Source organism: Diabrotica undecimpunctata, chromosome 5 (assembly GCF_040954645.1).
Source record: "Diabrotica undecimpunctata isolate CICGRU chromosome 5, icDiaUnde3, whole genome shotgun sequence".
In the NCBI taxonomy this organism is placed as follows: domain Eukaryota; kingdom Metazoa; phylum Arthropoda; class Insecta; order Coleoptera; family Chrysomelidae; genus Diabrotica; species Diabrotica undecimpunctata.
The window spans coordinates 75485852-75511576 of record NC_092807.1 but is presented as its reverse complement, the minus strand read 5'-3'; the positions used below and the strand labels follow the sequence as shown (position 1 = coordinate 75511576).

The following is a 25725-nucleotide window of genomic DNA, read 5'->3' as shown; positions in this document are numbered from 1 at the left end:
ATCTAATGATAACTTCGATCCCGCAATAATATCAATAATGTCGCGATACTATCAAATGAATAATGGAGAGCCTTTATTAATAAGCGATTCTATGACTAATTATTTTGTTAATAGAAACGGTCCTATCCTAAACCTGTTTTAGCAATCGTAGAACCTAGAAGTTTAGGATCGTCCTAGTAAATATTTCGTTTTAAATTCAGTAGATTATGCAAATTAAAAAATATACTAGATGTAATAGTTGCATCCTCTATATTTCCTATTTACTTCTATAAATAATTTGAAAGTTGAAAAAAAAACTGTTAAAAAGGAACTTTTTTTGTAAACCTATCAGGAATCGCAATATTAGCAAGTTATAGTATGTTCTGTAGACACTGTATACATTTATATGATCTATGTAATGACGTTGTATTGCATTTTAGTACGAGTACAACTTCTACCAGGGTAACGGCCCATCGCTGCCAACTCAGTATCTGGCCGGAGGCCAAAGTGGTTCGGGAAGCTCTCATTGCACCTCATTACCATCATCAAACAGTCCACCCAGACCCAATGGTTATGGTCAACAGGTAAATAATTCTACAAAAGTTATTTAAATTCAGATAATAACTACTAAGAAACTTGTGTTAATATGTCAATATTCGTTTATACTTTTTTATCCCATGCAGCTGTCTGCTACCAGACTACTTTGTTATACTGACGAGATTCTTTTGAATATATTGAGGTCTTGAACTACACAATGACTACATGGTCCAGAACGGTAAAAAGAACTCGTTGAAACTCGGTCGGCAATTATCTACGATTTGATATGTTTGAAGGGTTATTTCTTCGTCAATATTGTTTGAGCCAGCAATGTATGTATGTAACACTTATTTCATCTTCCAAAATCAATTCTACAGACAGATAAGTGGTGTCCCAATGGGCTCCCCACTATCTCCAGTAATTACCAATATCTTTATGGAAGACTTCGAGACCCGAGCACTATCTATATCAATGCTCAAACCCACATGTTGGCTACGATATGTTGAAGATACATTCGTCATTTGGCCCAACTCCAAGTATGCTTTAGTGTTTTTTAAAACCCATCTGAATAGTATACATCCTAGTATCCAGTTCACGATGGAGGTGGAAACTGATTCATCCCTACCGTTTTTAGACTTTATGATAAAGAAAAACCAATCCCAAGGTTTGCATCACTCTGTTTATCGAAAACCTACCCATACCAATCGTTACTTGCATGTCAACTCTCATCATCCATCTTCACAAATTAATTCAGTCATTAATACCCTTGTCTCCAGATCAATACACCTTTGCGATTATGCAAACAGACCCGCTAAGCTCTCTAGTTTAAAACAAGCCCCCGTCCAAAACGGTTACCGCGAAAATCACATCAATAGGAGCATCCACAGACATGAATCTCCCACTCAATCTCAACCCAAAGACTCAGACCTTCATCATACGATAACTTTTCTTTCCTATATCAAAGGTGTCCTTGTAAAAATCACCAAATTTCTTAAATCAAGAGGAATAAAGTCAATATTTACCCCCCAACAAAAACTTTCATATCTTGTCCGATCAACCAAAGACAACATTCAATATGAACAACACGGTGTTTATGAAATTTCTTGTGCAGACTGCTCCCGATCGCCAAACAAATCGTAGAATCGAAAATAGGATTTATGAACATTCCATTTCTGTTCGCAATTCCGATTCAATTTTAACTTTAGGTCAACACCAACTTCATACATGTCTCAAAATTGATTTTGAAAACTCCAGAATCATAGCCCTCATCCCCTTCTATAAACCAAAAATTATCCGAGAAGCCAAAGAAATTGAAAAAAGGTCAAATTTTCTCAATAAAAGAGATGACGACATCCGGTTACCTTCTACATGGAGACCTCTTATAAAAAAAAATATCGTCCGCTCCACCCTACTATCAAAATCCTGCCGCTAGAAATGTTAGCTCCAATCCATACGCCATATATAAATATTTATATATATATATATATATATATATATATATATATATATATATATATATATATATATATATATATATATATTATTCTCTTCTATTTTATTAAATTTTATTTATTATTTCTTTTATTGACTCCAACCCATCCATAATTTTCCCAAAGAAGTCTCAAGTACTTCTTTTTTCTTACTCTATATATATATATATATATATATATATATATATATATATATATATAGTAGACTTCCTATATAACGAGAACTGAAATGGCAGACTAATTACCTCGTTATAAGCCGATCTCGTTATATCAGACAACAATAATATTGTGCATATATGTGAATATGTAGTTTTCTAAAACATTAACTTCCTATAGTGAAGCCATTCGGAGCAATATAAGATGCCAATAAATATTGTTTGAATGGTGTTTTTGAAAAAAAGTTGTTTACTTTTATTGTCAGTCAAATACATTAAAACAAAAAAGAGTTATTTACTTTTATTGTCAATGATATACGTTAAAACAAAACATCTGTACTTTCATTTTTTTTCCAACTACATAATGTATAAAGCGTATTTTCAAGGATAACATAAATTATTGCTTCTGCAATTGGAAGAAGTCTGTCACTTTTGACTGCTTTAAATTGTCCAGTATTATTCTATCTATTATATTTTCTAAAAATGTGAAACAGTTATATTTATAGTAAAGAAGTTTGTTGCGGGCGGCATGCAGTTAAGTTTATTGCGGGGCCGTTTAAAAAGGTATTTATTTATAGCCACGGCCGGGCCAAAAACGTAAGAAAAACACGTTTTTCGATCTTATTTTCTCTCGTTATAACCAAATTTGCCTCGCTATAGAGGGTTATAGTTCAATAGAAATTTCACGGGACATCTAATATACCTCGTTATAAGCGAAACCTCGTAATAACCGTGTTCGTTATAGAGGGAGTAATGAAATTTCCGCGGGAGTTATATATGCTTTCTGTGATTTTCCAGGTTTGACTGCGCGTTAAATAATTTTGGTTTTGATTATTTTGACGACGTTTCGGCCTGACTTGACAATGGCAAGTACGACCTTGCCAAAAAATCGTGGACTAACCATTTTACGTGACAAATCAGCCATAATGATATTCACTAGACATAGGATTCGTACGTCAAAACAGAATTGTCTGAATATTATATACAAATACCTGGCATATCCTTGATTCTAAACTTTTATGGTTAAACATGTTGAATATATAAAAAGCAGGTGTAAAAAGGTATTAATATCCTTAAATGTGTCACTAATCGTAGATGGGGTGCTGACCTTAAAATTGCACTGATGTTTTACAGAGCCTGCGTGCGACCTATTGTAGACTATGGTTGCATTCTGTACGGTGCCGTCAGTAAAACACATTTAATAACTGTAGACCACATTCAGTTCAAATAAATGTCTAAGAATATGCTTAGGCACCATGAAGTCTACTCCTTGCCCTCTTCTACTTGCTGAAAGTAACGAAATCTCTATTCAAAATCTTCGAGAAATTATAGCAATTAAACATATTCTAAAGCTAAGATTAAACAATAATTATCTCCTTAGCCAACTCTGTGAGTTATCTATTGAAAACCTCTCAGATAAATATTGGCGCATAAAAAATTCTCCTCCACTTGCTGATGCTTTCTTAGAAACTAATGAGTATTCTAATATCTACGGCAGAGAAAAAATATTACCAAAGCTGATTTTCAGGTAATAATAAATAAACCAAAAGTCATTATTCCAAAGTTCACTGATTCTTCACAAAAAAACTCTTACTTAAATTCATATTGAGCGACTATAATGATCACGTAATAATACCGATGGTTCCAAAAAAGACGATGGTGCCACAGGTTGTGCAGTTTACATTTCACATAAAAGCGAATCTTAAAAAATTAAACTTCCATCACATTGTTCAATATATACTGCTGAAGCGGTAGCAATTCAAAAAGCATTAGATTGGCTAGATTTACACAAATTAGCAGTTATATTAACAGATTCATTATCGACCATTAAAGGATTAAACTCAAATATGACTCAACATAAAAGAAATAGTATTCTTTGTGCTATGTTGGACTATATGTAAAATTTGTTTAGCAGTAAATGGTTGACTTCAATTAGTACCGACTATGAACATCCTACGGGTTTGCTAATCACCTTCTGAGTGGTTTTCAGGTATTTATATAATAAGTTTATGAAACTGAACACCAACCAGTATTTAAATAGGAGTTCTTGATAAAATTTATTTGTCTTTATGTATCACGGGAAGTGTTAGTAGTATTACTCATTTTATTCATTACATTTTCTATCATTATGGGGCGTCCGTGGAATAATAATGAAGCTTCTTGTAGTGTTCCGTTAAAGAAGAAACATTTATCTGTAGATGCAAATTGTAGAAACTATATACAGTACCTTACTTAAAAGATGACTTGACACAACTTTCGCTACGAGTGAAATATGCGATTTGACGAAAATACCTCTGACCACAGTAAAAAGAAATACATCAAATCCCATAGAAACAAGAAAAAAACGTAGATTCCAGTTCCACCAAATGTATGGACGAAGCCGATAAAGACTTGATGAAGCCGATAAGGACGTCGAAAAGTCTATACCATCTACGAAGAGCAACGCATACCTACATTAACAGCTCTTAAGCAATGGCTCAATATTGACGAAACCGAAATAAGCTGTAGCCTCACCAGCTTATGGAAAATATTGAAAAGTATGGGCTTTCGATATCGTATTATTGACAAAAGACAAGTAATTATAGAATCTCATAGATTAGAAAAATGGCGTTATGAGTATATAACTTCGATAAGAAAATTCCGTTCTGCAAATCGTCCGAGAATTTACCTCGACGAGACATGGTTTGACACACATTCAACGCGACGTAAAGGATTTGCCGATTCCTCCGGTTAATGTAAGACAAAAGCTCCGTCAAATAAAGGAAAAAGAATAACGATTTTACATGCTGGATGAGAAAATGATTGGTTTCCAAATGCCCTGTGGCTTTCTGCAAAGAATATTAAAGACTCCTGCGTCGACTACCATGAAGATAAAACGGCAGAACTTTTTGAAGAATGGTTCAAAAATAATCTTATGTCAAACATTCCTCAGAATAGCGTGATAGTAATGGATAATGCCAGCTATCACAGTTGCCAACTAAGTAAGGCTCCAAACTCGAATAATAATTAATTGGAAATTCAAAATTACATGGAGATGAATGATATGTATTTTGAAGAATGTTACACCAAACAAGAGCTTTTAGAAGTTTTAAGCTTCTATAGAAAAAGTATATGTTTATGATACATTGTCAGAGGAAATGGGACATACAGTGCTGTATGTTCCACCCTATTATTGTATGTTTAATCCCATAGAACATATGTGGCACGAATTGTCTAACGTGAGGCCACAAAATATTTCTCCAACGTTAAGTAGTACTGTTATAGAGTTAATAAGAAAATGTGTCAATGGTATTCTTTCAAGCAATTGGAGAAATTCAGTCCGACACGTAATTAGGTAAAAAAATTCATATGTTCATGTAGATCATAATATAATTGAACCATCATAATTAATTTAGATGAGGATAGTGATAGCGAAACAGAATTATATGTGGAGTGATACTGTCATCAAATCTACAAAGGTTACGATTAAAAAAAAACGGTTCTTTTTAGATCCACATTATTATTGTTTGTTTTTCTATAATCTTAGCGATTAAAATATATTTAATTTATTTTAAAACTCATTTGAAAACAATAATTTCGGGTATATAAGGCAAAGCAATATATTTTACGTTTTTTTGATTTTTGTCGTCGTAATTATTGTACATTTTGTGGATCCTTTGCTTTATTATAGGAGTACCGTCTAGTCAGTGTTAATTGTCAAAAGACCAACTCTGTCTGCCTCGTTTGCTTATCGCTCCGGACCGGTCTTAACAATGGGCCAAGTCAGATAAATTTAATAATATTTAGGACCGCACTAATTAAAGTCAACCATTTTCTGCTAAACAAACTTTACCTATATTCACATTGGATGATTTACAGCAACATTATAATAACGGAATTTTAATAAAATGGAAAAACATAGCAACGAAGTCAAATAATCCATCAAATATCCACCATTCATTGGATAGTTTTCAAAACTCCATTATACTTGATATCAAAAAATTATTACATGATCTAAAATTCACAAAAAAAAACAGTTACTTTACTCTGGGTTAAAGGGCACAATGGAGTAATTGGAAACGAATTAGTGGATGGTATGGCAAAAAATACATCTGAGATATCCGAAATTACAAATTTGTACTACTTTAAAGATCTTTTTTTCTATTATCAGGAGTATTGGCAGGGAAAGATGGATGTCAAAATATAAAGAGGTTCAGAAGACTTCAAGAAACCATTACTTTTCTATTCATCCATGCTTACCAAAAAATATTCCACATTTTAATTTTAACTATAATAAAGTACATTCTTCGTTAATAACCCGGTAAAACTTAACCATGGCCTCTTTCCAGAGCATCTGCATAGGATTGGAATCTATGAAACTCCTTTCTGTCCTTGTGATGGTAAATCTGTCGGAGATTTGAACCACTTATTTTTCGATTGTCCTAATCATAGGGAACAGACTCAAAGCCTATATTTAGGTTTAATTGATCTCAATATTAGCCTACCAGTTAACATCAGCAATCTGTTATCTTATTTAATATTCTAATCAAGTTTATAAGCGATTCTAAAATAAAAATTTAAACATCCTAAACAATTTTCTGTGGCAAAAAGATTTTTTGTCTTCTCTCTCTCTCTCTCTCTCTCTCTCTCTCTCTCTCTCTCTCTCTCTCTCTCTCTCTCTCTCTCTCTCTCTCTCTCTCTCTCTCTCTCTCTCTCTCTCTCTCTCTCTCTCTCTCATGGAAATGTTTTCCTTTTTGTTCCAGTTGAGCTTTGTCAAGTTAAGGTAGGCAATATATTTCCGTAACATCAACCATAGTCTTTTGTAGCTGCTGGTCTTATTTGTCCAAATATTGTTGCAAATGTTTACTAGTGAAATTTTATATTCTATCGGTAAGATGTACAACAGTGAATATGACACATTGTCTAATATTATCTATACCTGGAAAAGTGTTATTTCTTTGTTCTAGGGCAAATCGCATAGATGAAAATTTTCGTCAAAATTGTAGTTTTGTCTGGGTACTGTTTGAATATGTTCTTGAACGGTGTCGTCATTTGGAGTCCATGCCGGGGAAATTTTTCTGTGGAATTAATGCAACCATGTATCTTCTGGATCAATAGGTACTTTGTTGGCTTGTTTGCGGTTTTTAAAACAATTAGCTTTTCGCCAGACATCATTTAATGGTGTTCTTGAGTTTAGGCTTTCGCAAAAATCATACAAATTCTTCTTTTCTTCTGTTTGAAGATTTTCTTTGAATTGAGTCGAGTCATTATACTCTCATTAGGTTTTGGTTTTCTATTTTCAGCTGCTAACTGACAATAATTGTTCCACCATGGTTTCGGAATATGACTTCTGTTTTTTTCTTAATGGAAATTGTTTTGGGATAGCGAGGTTGACTGCTTGATTTATATTTATCAACAATTCCTTGTAGAATAATGGTATTTCTATCTGGTTGTTACTAGTTTTTACTCTCTGTTTTTATTTGTACTAAATCATTAATTATTTCCTAACTTAAAACAAATAATAACAAAAAAACAATATGATGAAACAAAAACTATTTATTCTTAGTTAGAAAATAAATTAAACATAATCTATTTATTCTGTCTAAAAAAACACAAAAAAAATATATGTCTGCAAGAACATTCTTTTCAGCGCACACCAGGTTATTTATAAAAAAAAGAATAATATAACAGATTATTATAATACTAGAACTAACACTGATTTCTTTGTGAGTATTTTTGACCTATTTTTTTTAGATATTTCGTCTTTATTCTTCCACATCAGGAGGTTTCGACTTAATATCCTTAATCTCGTCCTGAGTAACCGTTTTCAAATCTTTAGCATTCCAGGTTTCTGCATGAGAACCATTTTCATCAGCAAGTTCATAACTCCATGGGGAGACCACTTTCTGAATATTAAATTGTCCTACAAACTTTTGGGCCAATTTTGCGCTGAAATATCTTGTAGCATCAGACTGAACAAAATTTCTTCTCCAAACCATTTCCCCAACTTTATATGTTTCTAGTCTTTTTCGCAGGTTATATGGAACTTTACTTTTCTCATACGCTGACTTCAGTCTCTTCCTAACATCACAAAGCAGTTTATCCAGCAATTCCTTCCTTGTTCCGACATTATACTGACCTTGTTCCGAATTGTGTCCATTTTTATTGCCATGCACATTGATTTCCCTACCAAAATTAATAAGGTTTGGTGAGACTGCGGTGACTTCAGGAACTGAAGATCGCAATGCACATGCAATCTTTGGTAAAAGAAGATCCCAGTGTCTTTGATGTTGAGAGACATAGGCCGTAAATATGGTTTTTATTACTCTATGAACTCTTTCCACGGAATTAGCTTGTGAATGGTACAGTGCCGTAAATTTTAATTCAATACCATAGTTTGAGACAAATTGTTGAAATATATAGCCACGAAATTGTGGTCCATTATCTAACAAAATTCTCTCTGGTATACCATAGACTAGAAACACCTATTTTTTAGTATTTTTATAATATTGGCTGATGTCTCGGCTCTAATAGGAAAGCTAAAATAAATTTAGTAAAGCAATCTAACACGGTGAATATGTACGAAAATCCCGGAGTGGTCTTAGGTAAAGGTCCAACTAACTCTAGTTAGTCCTAATAAGAGTCCATGGATGATTGGCAGTAGGTTGTTGAGATAACAATTGACCTCTAGGACGTTGCCGTTCTCGTTTTATTCATTGACATGTTGTACATTTCTTTATATAGCGTTCTATATCTGATAGCCAATAATATTTTTTATTAAGTCTTCCAAATGTTTTTGAAACGCCAAGGTGTCCATTAGTTGGAGGACCTCTTATGCCCATTACTTGGAATGATCTCATTTAGTATTTTGTCTCTTGGAACTACCGCTACCCACTCTGATGAAGCTAGTTCGGGGTATCGCGGTTTTATATTCTTGAAAAGTTTTTCTCCCTCTACCCTCCAAAGTGGAAAGTTGCTAGGAAATTTGTTGACCTTGGAAATCATATCCAAGTACCATCGGTCTGAACTAACCTGTATAGAAGTAGAACAGTCTACATTCTAAGCATTCACGCAAGAAACTGCACGAGTAGTGCGTCAGGCACTAGATGATCTTTTCCTTTGTGGTGTATTGCTTCAAAGTCATATGCCTGCAAACGTAGAGCCCAACGAACAATTCTGCCTATAGGGTCTTTAATGGAAAACAACCATTTTAGACTAAAATGGTCTGTAATAACCACAAATTTCGAAGCTTCTAGGTAAGGCCTTAGTTTCTCTACGGCAAATAGAACGGCGAGACATTCTTTTTCTGTGGTGGAATATTTTGCGTCTGTCTCTACAATAAATGGTAAAAAAACATCTGGACACGCCAAAATGGGTGCTGAAACTAAATATTCTCTAACTTTTTATTCAAGGCGTTATCGCATGTCTTATTCCAAACGAATTGTACATTTTTCTGAGTAAGCTCAGTGAGCGGTGAGACGGCAGTACTAAATGATGAAATAAATCTCTGATACCATGATGCCATACCTACAATCCGACGAACATCGTGAACAGTTCTCTGTGTCGGTATTCTACCTTTCGTGGATCGACATGCAATCCAGATTTATTCACTACGTATCCTAAATACTTTAACTCTGAACGACATATTAAACACTTCTCCCTATTAAGGGAACACCAGCGTCTGTTTAGCGCTGAAATATTGCCTCTAATACTTTTAAATGCTGCTCAATTGTTGATGTACAAATAATTATATCATCAATATATACAAAAAGATAACTATCTAATTTTAATATTTTAACCTAAAATATTATCAATTGCACGCTGCCAGGTAGCAGGAGTCGAATGTAACAGAAAGGCATACGACGGAACTGAATTAAACCTCTATTAGGCACTGTGGAAGCCGTTAAAGGTCTAGATTCCAAAGCTACTTTTATTTGCCAATATGATGATTTGAAATCCAGAGTAGTTAAATATCGTGCATCTCGAAGTTTATCTAGAATAGATGACACATAAGGAATTAGATACGCATCCGGTAGGCTTAACGCATTTAACTTTCTACAGTTAACACAAGACCTCCATTTATCATTTTTTTGTATCATAATAATAACTATAGGTGAAGACCACGTAGAAGTTAAATGTTCTACGATCCCTTTTTCCAACATTTGGTCAAGTTCGGTAATAACTACCTTTTGTAGAGCAGGTGACAATGTGTAGTACCTTTGTTTAATGTAGTAGTGTAGTACCTTTTTCTTGTAAAAATAATGTATCTTTAATATTTTTTAACACAAATAGAGCTAACTTAAAGAGCAAAAAAGTTAAGCGCAGATTTATGCCACACATTTGGCATATGTGGCACCCTTTATCAGTTACAGTAAAGTATATATAAAATTATAATTTATCTTACTCAAAAGCATCCAATTATAAATTTTTGTCTAAAAATATTAACAAACGTAAAAGTTATAGCGAAAAATAAAATTTTTAATTTTCACTTTAACACCCTGTATCTTTCTTAATATCAACATTTTATTAAAGCAAGTTGACTTAAATCGTAATATTTTAAAGTGCAGAATCTACGGTTTATGTTTGTACAATTACTTAAGGACCACCCTGTATATATATATAAATACATATAAATTAAGAGTGGTGGGTTTTTCGGTCAAAGTGGAGAGAAAAAAAGACAAAGAAGGTGGCTACTTCATCTATTTATTGAAGACGTTTCGCTTTCTAATCAGAAAGCATCATCAGTTCATCTAAAAAGAACAATATGAAAAACCAAACATCCATAGAAAAGTGATTATAAGTGTGTTACCTCAAAAAGATATGTAGCAGTCAAGGATATTAAATATGTAAAGAAACTTACGACAATGGACAATATAAGATTATGTTGTATAAATTACTTACAGAAATTAAAATATTATACACATAAATAAAATTGAATATTAAAATAACATTATTGCTGATGTAACTGTACATTTAATAAAATGCATGTTAAAATTTAAAATATCTTTGAGCACGTTCGTTAACAATAAATAAGATGGAAACAAGTAAACATTATTTCAAAATGCAAAAAATAACAATGTAAGAAAACATTAGAGGAATAGTATTTCTTTAATTAATCATTAAGGCTAGTTAGTATGATTAATCATTAAGGTGAGTGTAGTTTTAAATTTTGTTTAATATATTGCAATATATGATTTTTATGTAATTTTCCGTCTGTGCCAAAATACGAGCATTGTTGTAGTCTAACAGATGACCGGTGTTTTTGTAGTGCTCGACAACTGCACAAGAATTTTTTCCTAAGCGGCAATCACTTTTATGCTGTGTGATACGTTGTTTTAGCCACTGCGATGTATGGCCAATGTAGCTTTTTTCACATTCTAGACACGGTATTTCATATAGGTACCACATTACTCTTATATAAGGTTGGTACTGGGTCTTTAATTTTAGAAAAAAGTTGTTTGCTATTTATGGTATTGTATTTAGCTATATTAATATTGGAAACATCTTTAAATATGGATACGACAGACTGAGTTAGACCGTTAATAAAGGGGAGTTTTTTGTATTTGATTGACTCATTGTTAGAGTCAAGGACAGGACCATCATAGAAATTACTGCTGTAAATGAGTTTTTTTAAAATATGTTTAGGATAGCCGTTGTTTCGAAAAATTTTGTATATGTCCAGATTTTTTTGTAACAAATTATCATCAACAATGGACATTACCCTGTTTTCATACCCAATACTGTATTATATTTTTGACGAGTGGTGTGGTTTGAAAAGTAATTCATATACCTGCCCTATGCTGTTGGCTTTTGGTACCAATCCAATGTCAGAATATTGTCATTTGTTCTTATTACCTTTATGTCTAAAAATGGTATACTAAGATCTGTCTCGGTTTCAATTGTGAACTGAAGATGTTCATTAAATGAATTTAAAATGTTTAATGTGGTATTGATGTGATAAGGTGGAACTGCACATATGATGTCATCGACATATTTATATAAAAATGGTAATTCAAAAGGTAATTGTGTGATCACATTGTCTAAGAGATGATCAGTTACAATAGTAGCAAGGATGGGACTAATCGGGGAACCCATAGGTGTTCCAAAAATTTGGGAGTAAAATTTTTCATTGAAACTGAAATAAGTATTATTAAAAATGAACCTGAGAATAAATAAAAAATTACCTTTAGATAATGTCGTGTAGTCTTTTATAAGGTTCCAATTTGATTCTATATGAATGTTTGTAAATAAAGAAACCACATCCAAAGAAATCAAAACATAATCTTTTGGTAACCGCATTCCCCTAACAGCATTGACAAAGGTAAATGTGTCCTTAGAATTATAATTATTGCGATATTCAAAGGAAGAAGAAGATAATTCAGTCGGAAAATTGAAAGATTACCCATGCGTCATCGATGATATGCATATGCATATTAATCAAATCAAAACTTTCTAGTCAAAACAACGTCTAATATATCTACCTAAAGTTAATACTGAAAATAAATGAATGTGACTACTATCCCAGCTTACAAGTTTTCGCTATGTAAATTTACAAACAATATTTGTGAGGGTATTCTTCTGATAATATATATTTATTGGTAGTATTACTACCGATATTAATTATTTGAATTTTGAATTTGTCTACAAACTGAGTTAACCAGGCATCAATATGATTATTTCCTCAATATAATCTCAAATAAAATTCCCTCATGAGTGAAGAAACAAAATCTATGATTATTTTGCTAACCGTCTACATCTGTCTCATTGTGTACGATTGGTGGTACACAATGAGTCAAGTGGTGGTACACAATGAGTCAAGTGGTATTATTTCAATAATTTGTTAAATTAAATACATAGAGTGTAGTTTTTATTATTAAAAATAGCAATTTTACATTTACAGTAGAAAAACTGAAACGAAAAAGAATTTTAACGGATCTTAATACTGTCAAACTTAACATATCAAATTTGAAATAAGATGCAAGGCGCTTGTTTTTTTGATCTACATTTTTTTGTTTTGGTAGAATTGATACAATGTCTGACCTTGCTACTGCAGCAATGTCTTCAACTAAAGGAAAAATAAAGCAGCCTTCAAGCTTACCACTTTTTCTTAAAAATGACACTTTAAATTCATTATCCTCTAATGTCTTGAGAACTTTAGCAACATAAAATATATTGTTTTCAAATTTCACTAATACAAAATTATCAATGGAAATTTCTGTACTAGCATTAATGTCATAATCGTCTTCCAACTGTAAATTTTCACATTCATCGCCAGAAGAATCATCGTAATTTATTAGTTCTTCACCCTCCTCGGATGAAGTGCTATCACTTCGTTTATATTTTTTCTGCTTTGGTTTTGAGCTAATAAAATTTAAATTTAAATTGACCCTAATTCGTTTATTATTCTGAGGAGTCATTTTTTTGGTTATTGCTTGTAGTTTTAACTGATCCAAGTCAGATGTGTTAGTTAAAATTGCACTCTTTTTAGTTTTCCTTGTCTTTACACCTTTTCTCTTTTCTGCTTTTGGAAATCCTTTAAACTCATCAGGGGAGATGAAAGAACTTGAATTCGCAGATGATACTATTGACTTAGAGTTTTCAGACATTATCGGTGTTTCAGGTGTCCTTGGTGGGGATACTTCTTGATTTTCAGGTGTCTTCGATGAGGATAATATAACTTGATTGGAAAGCACACCAAACCTTTCTGTCGACTCTGGTTGTGGATTTGGCTGTTCAGTTTTATTTGATCTATCAGTCACAGAACTGCCAATGAAGTCAGCTTCAGAAAAAATGTCTCTATTAAGGGGAAAAAATCCCGTTTTATTAAAACCTGACAGAATATTAGTAGGTGTTAATGCTTTCATATATGCCTCTCCTACACATTGTGCTATCTGGTATATTAAAATAGGTTTACCAGGATGGTTCAGCAACCATGAGTCTATAGCAGCATTGTAATACGCTTTAAAGGGAGAGAAAATTGAAACATCAAGGGGTTGCACTTTGTTACTACAATGTGGAGGCAGAGTCAGTATGATTACGCCATTATCCTTTGCCAGTTGAACAACTTGATATGTTACGTGACTCTCATGATTATCGTAGATCTGTATGGAAGGGTTTTCAATTAAATTGTTGCTAAACTTAATGAAATGTTTCATAACGTCAACAAACAGCTCGTTATTCATCCATCCACTTGGATTTGCCAAACCCAGTGTGCCAGGTGGAGCTCCTTGTGTCATATGCTCCTTATAATATTTCCTTGGAAAAACCATAACAGGAGGCAGAAACGTACCATTCGCACATACAATTACACATGTAGTAATAAGAAACCCCTTTCACCGCTAGTACAACTATTCAGCTGTTTTACACCTTTCTCCGCCACGACTTTCTTAGGTTTCTGCACTGTTGTTGTACTAGTCTCATCAAAGTTATATATCCTGATATTAGACACAGCTGATGGATATCTAGAATAAACGGCATGTAAATTGTCGAAGAACTTGTTGACATTGTGTGGATTCTTCTTCTTCAGTGCCTTATCCGGTCCGGATGTTGGCGATCATCAAGGCTATCATGGTTTTGTTGACTGCTCTGCGAAACAGCTCCGCTGAGGTTATCCCAAACCATTGTCGGAGATTTTTCAACCACGAGATACGACGGCGTCCCGGTCCTCTTCTGCCAAATACTTTACCCTGCATAACAAGTTGAAGAATTCGATATTTTTCTTCGTTCCGCATCACGTGGCCAAGGTACTCAAGCTTGCGTTGTTTAATTAAATTAAGCACTTCTTTTTCTTTTGTCATGCGCTGTAGGACCTCAACGTTGGTGACATGGTCCACATAAGATATTTTTAGTATCCTTCTGTATATCCACATCTCGAAGGCTTCGATTCGTTTTTCAGTGGCTTGCGTCAGTGTCCAGGCTTCAACTCCATACAGTAACACTGGAAGAACGTAGCACCTCACTATTTGCATCTTGGTTCCCAAACTGAGATCACTGCAGCACAGCAAGGATCTCAACTTAATAAATGTAGACCGTGCCATTTCAATTCTGGATCTAATCTCTTGAGCGTAGTCCCATTGTACGTTGAGGGTAGTTCCGAGGTAAGTGAATCTGTCGACTCTCTGGATCTCTTTGCTACCTGCCATTAGTGCCCCGGGATCTAAATTTGTACGGCTGACAACCATGAATTTAGTTTTCTTAATATTAAGGTTCAGTCCGTATGTTACGCTCACAGTTCGCACTCGGTCTAGTAAGGCCTGCAGATCGTTTAGGCTGGTTGCTAGTAACACAGTCTCATCGGCGTAGCGGATATTATTGATGTATTCACCGTTCACTCGGATTCCCATGTCTAGGTTTGTGAGGGCTTCATTAAAAATCTCTTGTGTGGATTAAATGATGTTAATCTTGATAAACTGCAACCCTCTGGTTGACGTATACTGAAGTTCTCACGCCTATTTAAAAATGAACGGAACCATTGGAGTCCAGCTATTTTACCTTTGATCCAATTCGCTGGAACTAGAATATTGTTTTTAATTGCCATGTCATATGCTACCTTTCGTGCTTGAATGGTTGTTAATCCGTAGCTCATGTTGCTACAAGTTTTGATATAGTCACACAGAGAAATTTCCTGTTCCTCTGTAAACACACGTCATACAGCATAATTGATTAGTACGTTCTTTTGCGACATATCTTTGTAATGTATGAAATTTTACTCCTTGTTCAACGGCAGCAATTCTTAATGATTTTCCGTCCAAAACATCTTGTACGGCACTTTTCATATCATCGGAGCTGAATGTGGCTCGACTCCTTGGTTTTTCTTTGCGCACCATGTCTGTAACAAAGATAATAAACTTTCATTCTACTTATACACATATCATTATAGCATAAACACTTGGTACAATTTTAGTAGTACACAATGGGACAGTCTCATTGTGTACTATCACCCGGTGTCTCATTGTGTACCAAGTAGCATTGTTGTAAACAAATGCAAATAATCATAGGGGAGAGTGGTACACAATGACACATTTTTTAGGAAATGTGTTCTAACATCGGCATGAAATCTTCGAAAAAATCTCCATTTAGAGTTTTGTTATCTGGGTACATTTGTCTATCAAATTTTATAGTTATTATAAGTAAAATATAAATAGTAACTTAGAAATTTTCATAAATATGAAATACTGAATTTGTTTCAATGTGTACCACCGGTGGTACAGTTTGAAACATAAGGTAGTACACAATGAAACGTATTAAAAACAACTATTAAATACAAAAAAATGTTTAATATTTCTTCAAGTTACCGTACGATAAAATTGTTAAACTCCAAACCAAATCTATAATAGCAAGATAGTCGTTTGTTTTTTGTATATATGGGTGCTGGCAATAACATAACAAAATCAGATTTCAAACCCATATGAATGTCAGGAACATCTGGAAAGTAAAATGAATTGGAAAATTTCGTGCTTCTTCTCAAATATGAAATTTTAAATTCATAAGAGTTCACAATTTCCAAAATTTTGGCGACATAATGGATGTTCTTCTCAAATTTCACTAACACGAAAGAGTCTTTTAAAATTTCAGTATTTTCAGCAATTGCGTAAGATTCTAAGTCATCATTTTGTTCCTGCATCATAGGAGAACCTAATTCATCATCTGAAGAGTCGGCCAACTCTAAACTTCCGGAGTCTATTTCTGAATCACTTTCACCTGACTTGATCTTTTTTCTGGGAGAGTCCTTTTTACAGGCTTTTGTGCTTAAAGCTTTACTGATATTTCGTTCCACTTTATTAACTGCTGCTGTTGTCGGAGTTTTCTTACCTTCCGTTTTATAAGAAAGGTCTTTCATTTCTGGTGTACTAGTTAAAATTACACTTTTTCTTGATTTCCGTCTACGATTTGAATTTTTTCTGGGTGCGGCCTTAGGAAAACCCCGTATGTCGAATGGGGTAATAAAATAACTTTTTGATGTCGAAGGTATTTCAAGAGTTGAGTTCGGTTCAGTTTCTTGGGTTGTATTAGATGAAGTAGAAGCTGTATTAACTGAAGATGAAGATACAAATGCATTTTCTTCGTGATTGGTAGAATCTCTTAGTACAACCATAGCTTTTTGTCCGTCATACTTTTCAAAATCATGAATCGGTCTGTCAGTAACTGACGATAATAGAAAATCAGTTTCACTAAAAATATGTCTATTAAAAGGGTAGATACCTGTAGATTTGAAGCCGTTCAGAATATTTTCAGGTGTCATTGATTTTGAGTGGGCAATACCAGCACATTCTGCTATTTGGTACAGTGTCATAGGAACGCCGGGGTGGTTAAGAAGCCATGAATCAATCGCACTATTGTAATAGTTTTTGAAGGAAAAATAAACTGATTTGTCCAAAGGCTGTATCTTATTGCTTGTATGTGGGGGCAAGGTTAAAACTATTATGCCATTAGCTTTTGCTTTTTCTGCTATTTCCAGAGACATATTGGATTCGTGATTGACATATATTAATAAACACGGGTTTTCTTTTCTAGCACCAGTATGCTTAATAAAATGATCTAGTACTTGTGTGAATAGTTCGGCGGTCATCCATCCACTTGGATTAGCTAGTCCTAATGTTCCTGGTGGAGCACCATTTAGCATAATGGTATTAAACTTTTTACGAGGAAAAACAATGACCGGAGGTAGAAATGTTCCATTTGCTCGAATTATTGCACAAGTAGTAGCGAGTAATCCTCTTTCGGCGCTTGTGCACTGGTTCAGCTGTTTAACACCTTTTTGTGCCACAACTTTATGTGGTCGTTGGACAGTCGTAGTAGCAGTTTCGTCTAAATTGTAGATGCGAATATCTTCAACAATTGATGGATATTTTACGTATATTTGCTCCAAATTTACGAAAAACCGGTCAACATTGGGTTTTGTAAATGAAGTAAGCCTTAACAGTGAACATCCTTCTGGCTTTCTGAGGCTTAATGATTTTCTAAATAAATTTCTTTTTATAAATGCCCTTAACCAATCTTTGCTTGCACATTTGTTGGCCTTCCAAGAGTCTGGCATAGTGATATTGTTTTTAGCAGCCATGTCATACGCCAATTCTCTAACTTTTAGAGTATTCAACCCAAAAGCCATTTTGCTACAGTTCTTAATATAATCACACATCGACGTCTCATGCTCTGTGTTAAATACTAATCTAACAGCATAATTTGGCTCCATTTTTGCATTTGGATCATTTTTTTCTTTTAGAACGTATCGCCTTAATGTGCTAAAATTTACGCCAAACATATCTGCCGCAACGCGAACTGCAGTTCCATTTTTTTAACCTCTGTGACTGCTGCCGCCATTTGTTCACTTGTAAATTTGGCTCTGGATCTTTCTTTCTTCCTCCTTACCATGGTACACCTGCAATAAAATGCCATTGTTATAGAATGATTTAGTATGGTACACAATGAAACATGTGTCATTGTGTATCACCACTATATGTTTCAATGTGTACTACCACAGGTTTAAAGTTTCAGTTGGATGTAAACAGAAAACCCGGCAATTATTGGCAACGATATTTATAGGTTAAAAGGCATTCATCACAAGTATTGTAACGACATATATACGAAAATGAAAACTATTTATTTATAGGCAACATACCTTGTTATAAACGCTTCAGTTTTTAAATCTCAGGCACACAAAACAATAAAACACGTCGTATGTTTACTACTCCGAATATCAAAGCGAACTACTGTCGGCAGACGCAATGCATTATGGAGTATCCGTTGAAGCGCTAGTGGCAATGTGGCGGCAAATTTGATTTAGTTAATAACAGTGTTTCATTGTGTACTATGTGTCAATGTGTACTACTCTCCCCTATTTAATTTTTAGTTTTGAGGCATGACTATTTGAGGTTAGACTAACTTAACTGTGGTATTTCATTCATACACTTGCAAGTTGATACAAATCAACAATTAGTTCTAATAATAAGTCAACAAAACTATATAAAAAGTAACTTCTTACCTTAATTAAACAGTTTATCACTGTAACTTTTACGAGGTCACAAATGAAATGGTGGTGTTTTGACTGGCGCTGTAAAATGACATTTCTGAGATAATGTTGGTTGCAGAATTGAAACTTGGCGGTAAATTAAAAAAAAATTAGAATCTCTTATTGTGTACCATGTCTCATTGTGTACTACTCTCCCCTAGTATTATGAATTTTTCTATGTTAAAGTTGCCAGTGGCGTCAATAGTAACAGAAATTTAAAAAATGTCATTTATGTCAGCTGCATTAAGCGATTTAAAATGAAAGTTAACTCAATGAATTCAAATATATTCAGATATTTGTTTGATACTTTACTATGCTGCCGATTTTTTAGTTTCTAAAAATAGTGCAAACATTTGGACTTCTTATTAGAATTTATCGTCACCATTTTAGCTTTTTTATTAAGGTAGGAGGAGAGACTGATAAGTGATAAGTTTCATGTAAAGGTAGGATTACATCAGGGCTCAGTGCTAAGTCCATATCCATTTTCATTAGTATTAGATGAGATAAAAAAGTACCAAGGAGGCATTCCTTGGTGTTTAATGTATGCAGACGATGTGGTGTTAGTAGTGAATACTGAAAGGGAATTAGAAATAAGACTAAAGTGGAGACAGTGTCTGCAAGGAAAAGTTTTAAAATTGAGTAGGTCAAAACGGAGTATTTAGAATGTCCATTTATTTAAAGATGGAGTTATAAATCCAAATAGGGTGGTAACTCTGGACAATGGGTTTATTGTAAAAAATGATACGACTAAGTATTTAGGATCTGTACTGCAGAGCAACGGGGAGATAGATGGAAATGCCCGCAGTAGAGTAAGAGCTGGCTGGATGAAATGGATGGAGGCGCGTGGTGTATTGTGCGACAGAAAAAAAAAAGGTAAATTTTAGAGGACGGCAGTGAGACCATCTATATGACCAGCTAGGAATAAGAGCAAAGATTATGATTTGGATTTCTTATTTGAAATAGTTTTAGTGAAAAAATAAAATATCAAAATCTTGTAGAAAAATCGTTTATTTTAACAACAATAAAATATTTTAAATTTTTATTGGTTATAAGCTAAATTCATATTCATTTCATCCCTACCATTTACAATTATTGTCAATTTATTTACATTTAGCGAAAATTAATTCAATAGTATTAAAGTTACAATGATGGGGTAATAGCCGTAATACTTCATGACCATGCTCTCGTAAAAGTTCATCAATAACATAAACATGTTCTTTTCTATTCATTTTGGCAAGTTGTAACAATTCACGTCTTGTAAGTGTTTCACTTTTTCTTCTTCTTCTTCGTGCGACTAAGATTACTCCTGTTTGTCTGCCTCTTACTATGTTTCAGTCGTTGTTGACTGTATACACTAGTGGCCAAAATTCTGGAATCTTTTCAAAAATTTTAGTTTTGTTATCAGCATTCCTCTTTTTCACAAGACTTATGTTATTTATAAGTTTATCTATAATTTTATTACATCGTTTTATGCTTCTACTTAATATTTAAAATCTATTTTAAGGGGGAAAATCCTCTACAAATTTAAAAATAAATAAAACAACAGCCGTTAGCAATTAGTAGACATATTTAAAAAAAATGGTACAATGATTATTATCAACAAAATTAGAATTGGTAGGATAACCTTTGTTTTTTAGGACAGACTCAATTCTGCGAGGCATGGAGTTGACGAGACGAGCCAAATCTTCTGGTGTAATAACTCTAAATCAGTTTTGAATAATGGCTGCTATCAGTTCTCTCTCGTTGCTTGGGTTTCGGCGTGGTACTAAGACTTTCAGCCTTGACCATAAATTTTCTATTGGATTTAGATCGGGACTATTTCCAGGCCAAGGCAGAACAGTAATATCATGGTTTATCTGCCATTCCATGGAAGTCTTAGCCGTATGACAAGGCGCTCCATCCTGCTGGAAGATACATTGTTGAGCATCCCCTTCGAACAAATCTCTGATAGTCGGCAGCAGTTTGGCTTGCAGTGTCTCTTCCTGATATTTTTTTGCATTAATATTGCCCTCTATTACTGCTAAACGTCCAACTCCATTAGTGGTCATGCAAGTCCATACCATGACACTCACAGGATGCTTCATAGTGACCGTAGTACACTGGGGCAAAAGGTCTTCTCCCGGTCGGCGGCGAACAAACTTCACTCCGTCACTCCCAAAGATCGAGATTTTGGTTTCATCACTCCAAATTACTTTACTCCATTGTTCTTCTGTCCACCCTCTGTGTGCCAAAGCCCAACCAATGCGTTTTTGCCTGCCTTTGTTCAGGAACGACTTCTTTCTAGGAATTCGTGCTCGCAATCCATTTTCACACAACTTTCTTCTGATAGTGCGGTCCGATATTTCTAATCCAGTTGATTTGACAATACCGTTAATATCTTTTGCGAATCTGCGACGATCTTCTAAAGAAAGTCGGCATATTCTACGTACATCGTAGTGACTAACTTTGGGTTTTCTGCCAGATCTTTTTGCTGATTTTGTCGTTCCACGTTTGCAAACTTTCATTACACCTGATTTTGTGGCGCCACCACCTAATTTGTTTGCTATTTCTTGATAAGTGTCACCTTCTTCTCGAAGGATAATTGCTTTGGCTCTCTTTCCTGGCAACCAGTCAACACGTTTTGGGTTTCTGGTTGCCATTTTCGTTGAATCGACGCTGATGAATTCCTCTCCGACAATTAAACAATATCACCTTAGTAACAACTACCTGATGTCACTAATAAACACTGGAAGCCGCACGAAACTGTACTAAAGGCCACCTAACCGCTTCCAGTTGGGTTGTTGTCTGACTAGCAAAACCCTAACGCAATACAGTATTGCCAATGTTGCCATTCACAAATCTCGGATTTTCGGCGTTTCGCTTGACTCTGGTTTCATATTTTATTAAATAATGATGTTAATAAAAAAAGAGTGAGAAATACATAAAATATTATGTAGGAATATAAAACAATAAAATAAAAATGTAATTGTAATGGTAAACTATATAAATCATGACCATGAGACGAGTCTTGCTAAAAAAAAAGATAATTTTTGTAAAGTTTCCAGAATTTTGGACACTAGTGTATTATCTTCCCACCTTTTTGGCGGCCTTTCAACAGGTCTTCTGCTATACGGCTTGTTGTTTTTACAGATCTTCTCTAATCTATCTGGTCCCATTCGGTTTACATGTTCGTTCCAGTTTTTTTTCTTGTTTTTATCCACCTATTAATATTTTGAATTTTGCATTGTTCGCGTATACTTCTGTTGGTTTGTCTGTCTCTTAATGATATGCCCGCTATTGATCTTAATACTTTCATTTCGATATTGTTGATTTGTTGTTTTGTCTTTCTTGTATCGGTCCTTGTCTCCGCTGCATATGTTAGGATTGGTCTTACTGTTGTCTCGTATACTTTCATTTTGCTTTCCGTGGTCAGATATTTGTTTCTCCATATGGTTTTTACTCTTGCCGCTTTTGATGCTTGCCTTGTGGTCTCTGTTCTTTTATCCCTCTCACTAGTGATCTCTACTCCTAGGTAATTGAATTTCATTACTTGTTCTACAATTTTGCCGTCTATTTCTAGTTTGCATCTATGCGGCTCTTTACTGATCACTATACATTTAGTTTTTTCTACTGATATTCTCATATTAAGTTTGTTTGCTGTGATATTGAAGGTGTGGAGCTGCCTTTGTAGGTTATCTTCGTTATCAGCAATTAGTACTGTATCATCGGGATAGCATAGTATCGTGATTTTATGCGCTCCCATGTGGTATCCGTGTCTTTTTTTACTTCGTGAATTATTTGATTCATCACCATATTGAATAACAATGGGCTGAGCGAGTCTCCTTGGCGGATTCCTCCTTTTAGTTCTATGCATTCTGTTTCCCCTGTTGGCATTATAACTCTGGTCTTGTTATTCTTGTTAATTTCATTAATTGTCCTTATTATCTGATGGTCTATTTGTTCAGCTTGTAATAAATTTAAGATGTCATTTCGCTTCACCCTGTCAAAGGCACTTTTTAAATCTACAAAGCACATGTATGCCGGTTTTCCATATTCAATAGACTTCTCTATTATTTGTCTGATAATAAAAATTGCGTCTATTGTGCTGCGGTTCTTCCGGAAGCCTGGTTGTTCATCTGCCATGTTCGCTTTTTTCCTCGATTTTATCTTTTATGACTGCCCAATTTTAATGTGCTATTCATCAGACTATTGCCTCTATCATTTTCAGGATTTCTCAAGTCTCCCTTTTGAAGTATCGGTAGCAGGAGACTTTCCTTCCATTCCGCTGGTACTACTCCGGTATTTGTTATATCGACGAATAATTTTAGGAGCCATTTGCGTAGTGTTGTTCCTCCATATTTTAGCAGTTTATCTTATCAGGACCAGGTGCTTTTCTGTTTTTTAATTTTTTTGTTCGTTCTTGTAGCTCTTCTTCTGATATTAGTACTCTATCGTGAGTTTCGTTAATGATTCTTTCTCTGTTCTCCTCTCCTTCTCCATATAATTTTGTGAAATGCTTAGTCCATTTTTCCTCCGTAATTTTATCTATGCGTACAAATTCATTAATTTGTTTTTTGTCTCCTTATCATCTTCCACACCTTTTTCTGGGATCCATAGAGGTCGTATTCCATATCTTTGGTAAATTTCTCCCAGTGTTCTTTTTTGATGTTATCTATTTCTTGGTTTACTCTATTCCTGATTCTCACGTAGTCTTCTCGTGGTTCCGGTTTCTTCACTCCTTTCTATGTTAAGAAAGCTAGTTTCTTTTCATTTGCTAGTGCTTTCATCCTTTCGTCGTACCATGGAGCTTTGTATTCCCGTTTATTTCTGTTAACTTTTCTTTTACCTAAAGCTTCTTCCGCTGCTTGTAGGATACATTTTTTAATAAAATTTGTTTAAAGTAATCTTCTTAATCTTAATAAAGTTTCTTCTATATTCTTTTTAGTCTCTAGGTTATGGCTGTTTAGCTTTTCTGTTAGTCTGTTTCTATACAAGTTTTGTGTCCTTTCTTGTTCTAAGCTTTCTATGTTTAACTTTTTTCTACTTTTGTATTTCGCTTGCCTTGTGTGGTGATTGCTATATTTATTTTTCCTAGTACCAGGCCATGGTCGGATCCTACATTGGCGGAAGATAGAGTGCGCACATCTATTATATTCTTGGGGTGTATTTGTCTGTTTGTTATAATGTAGTCAATCACAGAATTACGTCCTCTTGTATCTGACCAGGTGATCTTATGTGTTGTATTGGGTGGTCAAAGAATGTGTTGTTAAGTCGGAAGTTATTCATTAAACAAAGTTCTAGAATGCGTATGTTGCCTACTCTGGCGTTTAGGTCGCCGAGAATAATTGTTTTACTACCGGCCATTGTGGTGTCCAGTGTCCAGTAGATCTTGGAGCTGTCCATAAAAAGCATCTTTGTCTTCCTTGTTTTTGCTGTTATTCGGTGCATATACGGGGATAATATTAAGTGTCGTCTGGTGAAGTTTAAGGCAAACCAGCATCATGTGTTCTTTGATGTATCTTATTTCTTGAATATTGTTACTATATTTATTGTGCATTAAGAGGCCTACTCCTGCCTGAGCTCGTTTGCTTTTATCTACTCCGCTGTACAGGAATATAAATTTGTTTCTATTGGTACTTCTTTTCCCTTTCTTTTTTGTTTCGTTCAGGGCACATATATCAATTTTATCGAGCTCCAATTCATGCACAACTTCCTGTTCCCGTTTGTTCCACGATGCGATGTTACAAGTGCCAATTCGTAGATTATTTGGTCTCTTTGTCCTTTTTCTTGCGTAGTTCGTCATCTGTATCCGTCCAATTCCGAGGCTTCTGTTCGGTTCTCTGAGCATTGATTCTTTTGACAGTAGCTAGGCTGCTAACGTTGCTCACCAACCCCCTTTTCGGAGGACCATTTCTCCCTTCCTCGTCAGCCCTGACCCTGCCTTCCATTGGGGTTGGTTAATCAATCACCAGTAAGGTTGCTCAGATCTTACAGGGTTCACCCGTGCAGCCCAAGCCGCACTTCGTGGAGGTGAGGATAGGGATTGAGTAGGTGAGGCTAGAGAATGCTAACTGGAAACAGCATCTTATATTGCGCTTCACTACCCCTTTGAACCCCCCGTGTTTCACTTAAATTAATATTATTTTCTTTGTGCCAAATGATTATGTTATCTTTTCTGGAACAATAGAAAAGTTGCTTTTCAACTAGCATACTGTGGTAAGGAGCATTATTCATTACTATTAGTGATGGTTCCTCTAAATTAGAGATTAACTGTGTAGTAAACCACTGTGTTAAGATATGACCATTCATTTCTCCATGATTGTCCGTCGACAACGATTTTGAAGAAAACGGCAAACTTGCTTCTTGAACGAACTGTTTAGAAGAACCTGCATGCACAGTAATGAAACATTTGCCATCGTAACCTTGTGGTTTGTGAACTCTTTTTATATTAATATCCTGCCAAGAATTTATTTGGGATTTTTTGGCATATATCCATGTCTCATTTAAAAAAAAACTTCCCTTGAGGAAGCACTATGACGATTTTTCATATACTTAGTGTTGTATTATTATAATTCTAATTTATTGTTTTTATTTATTA

The 25725-nt window shown here is 34.5% G+C and overlaps 1 protein-coding gene across 4 annotated transcripts in view; it reads left to right on the top strand.

Moving 5' to 3' along the window:
* Positions 1 to 25725, top strand: part of LOC140441394 (uncharacterized) — a 328584-nt gene that overhangs the window by 245387 nt on the left and 57472 nt on the right. For all 4 annotated transcript variants that reach the window (XM_072532106.1, XM_072532107.1, XM_072532105.1 and 1 more), the window contains exon 6: positions 420 to 563. In XM_072532106.1, coding sequence (XP_072388207.1) covers positions 420 to 563 — 144 coding nt within the window. The remainder of the gene's footprint in view (positions 1 to 419; positions 564 to 25725) is intronic.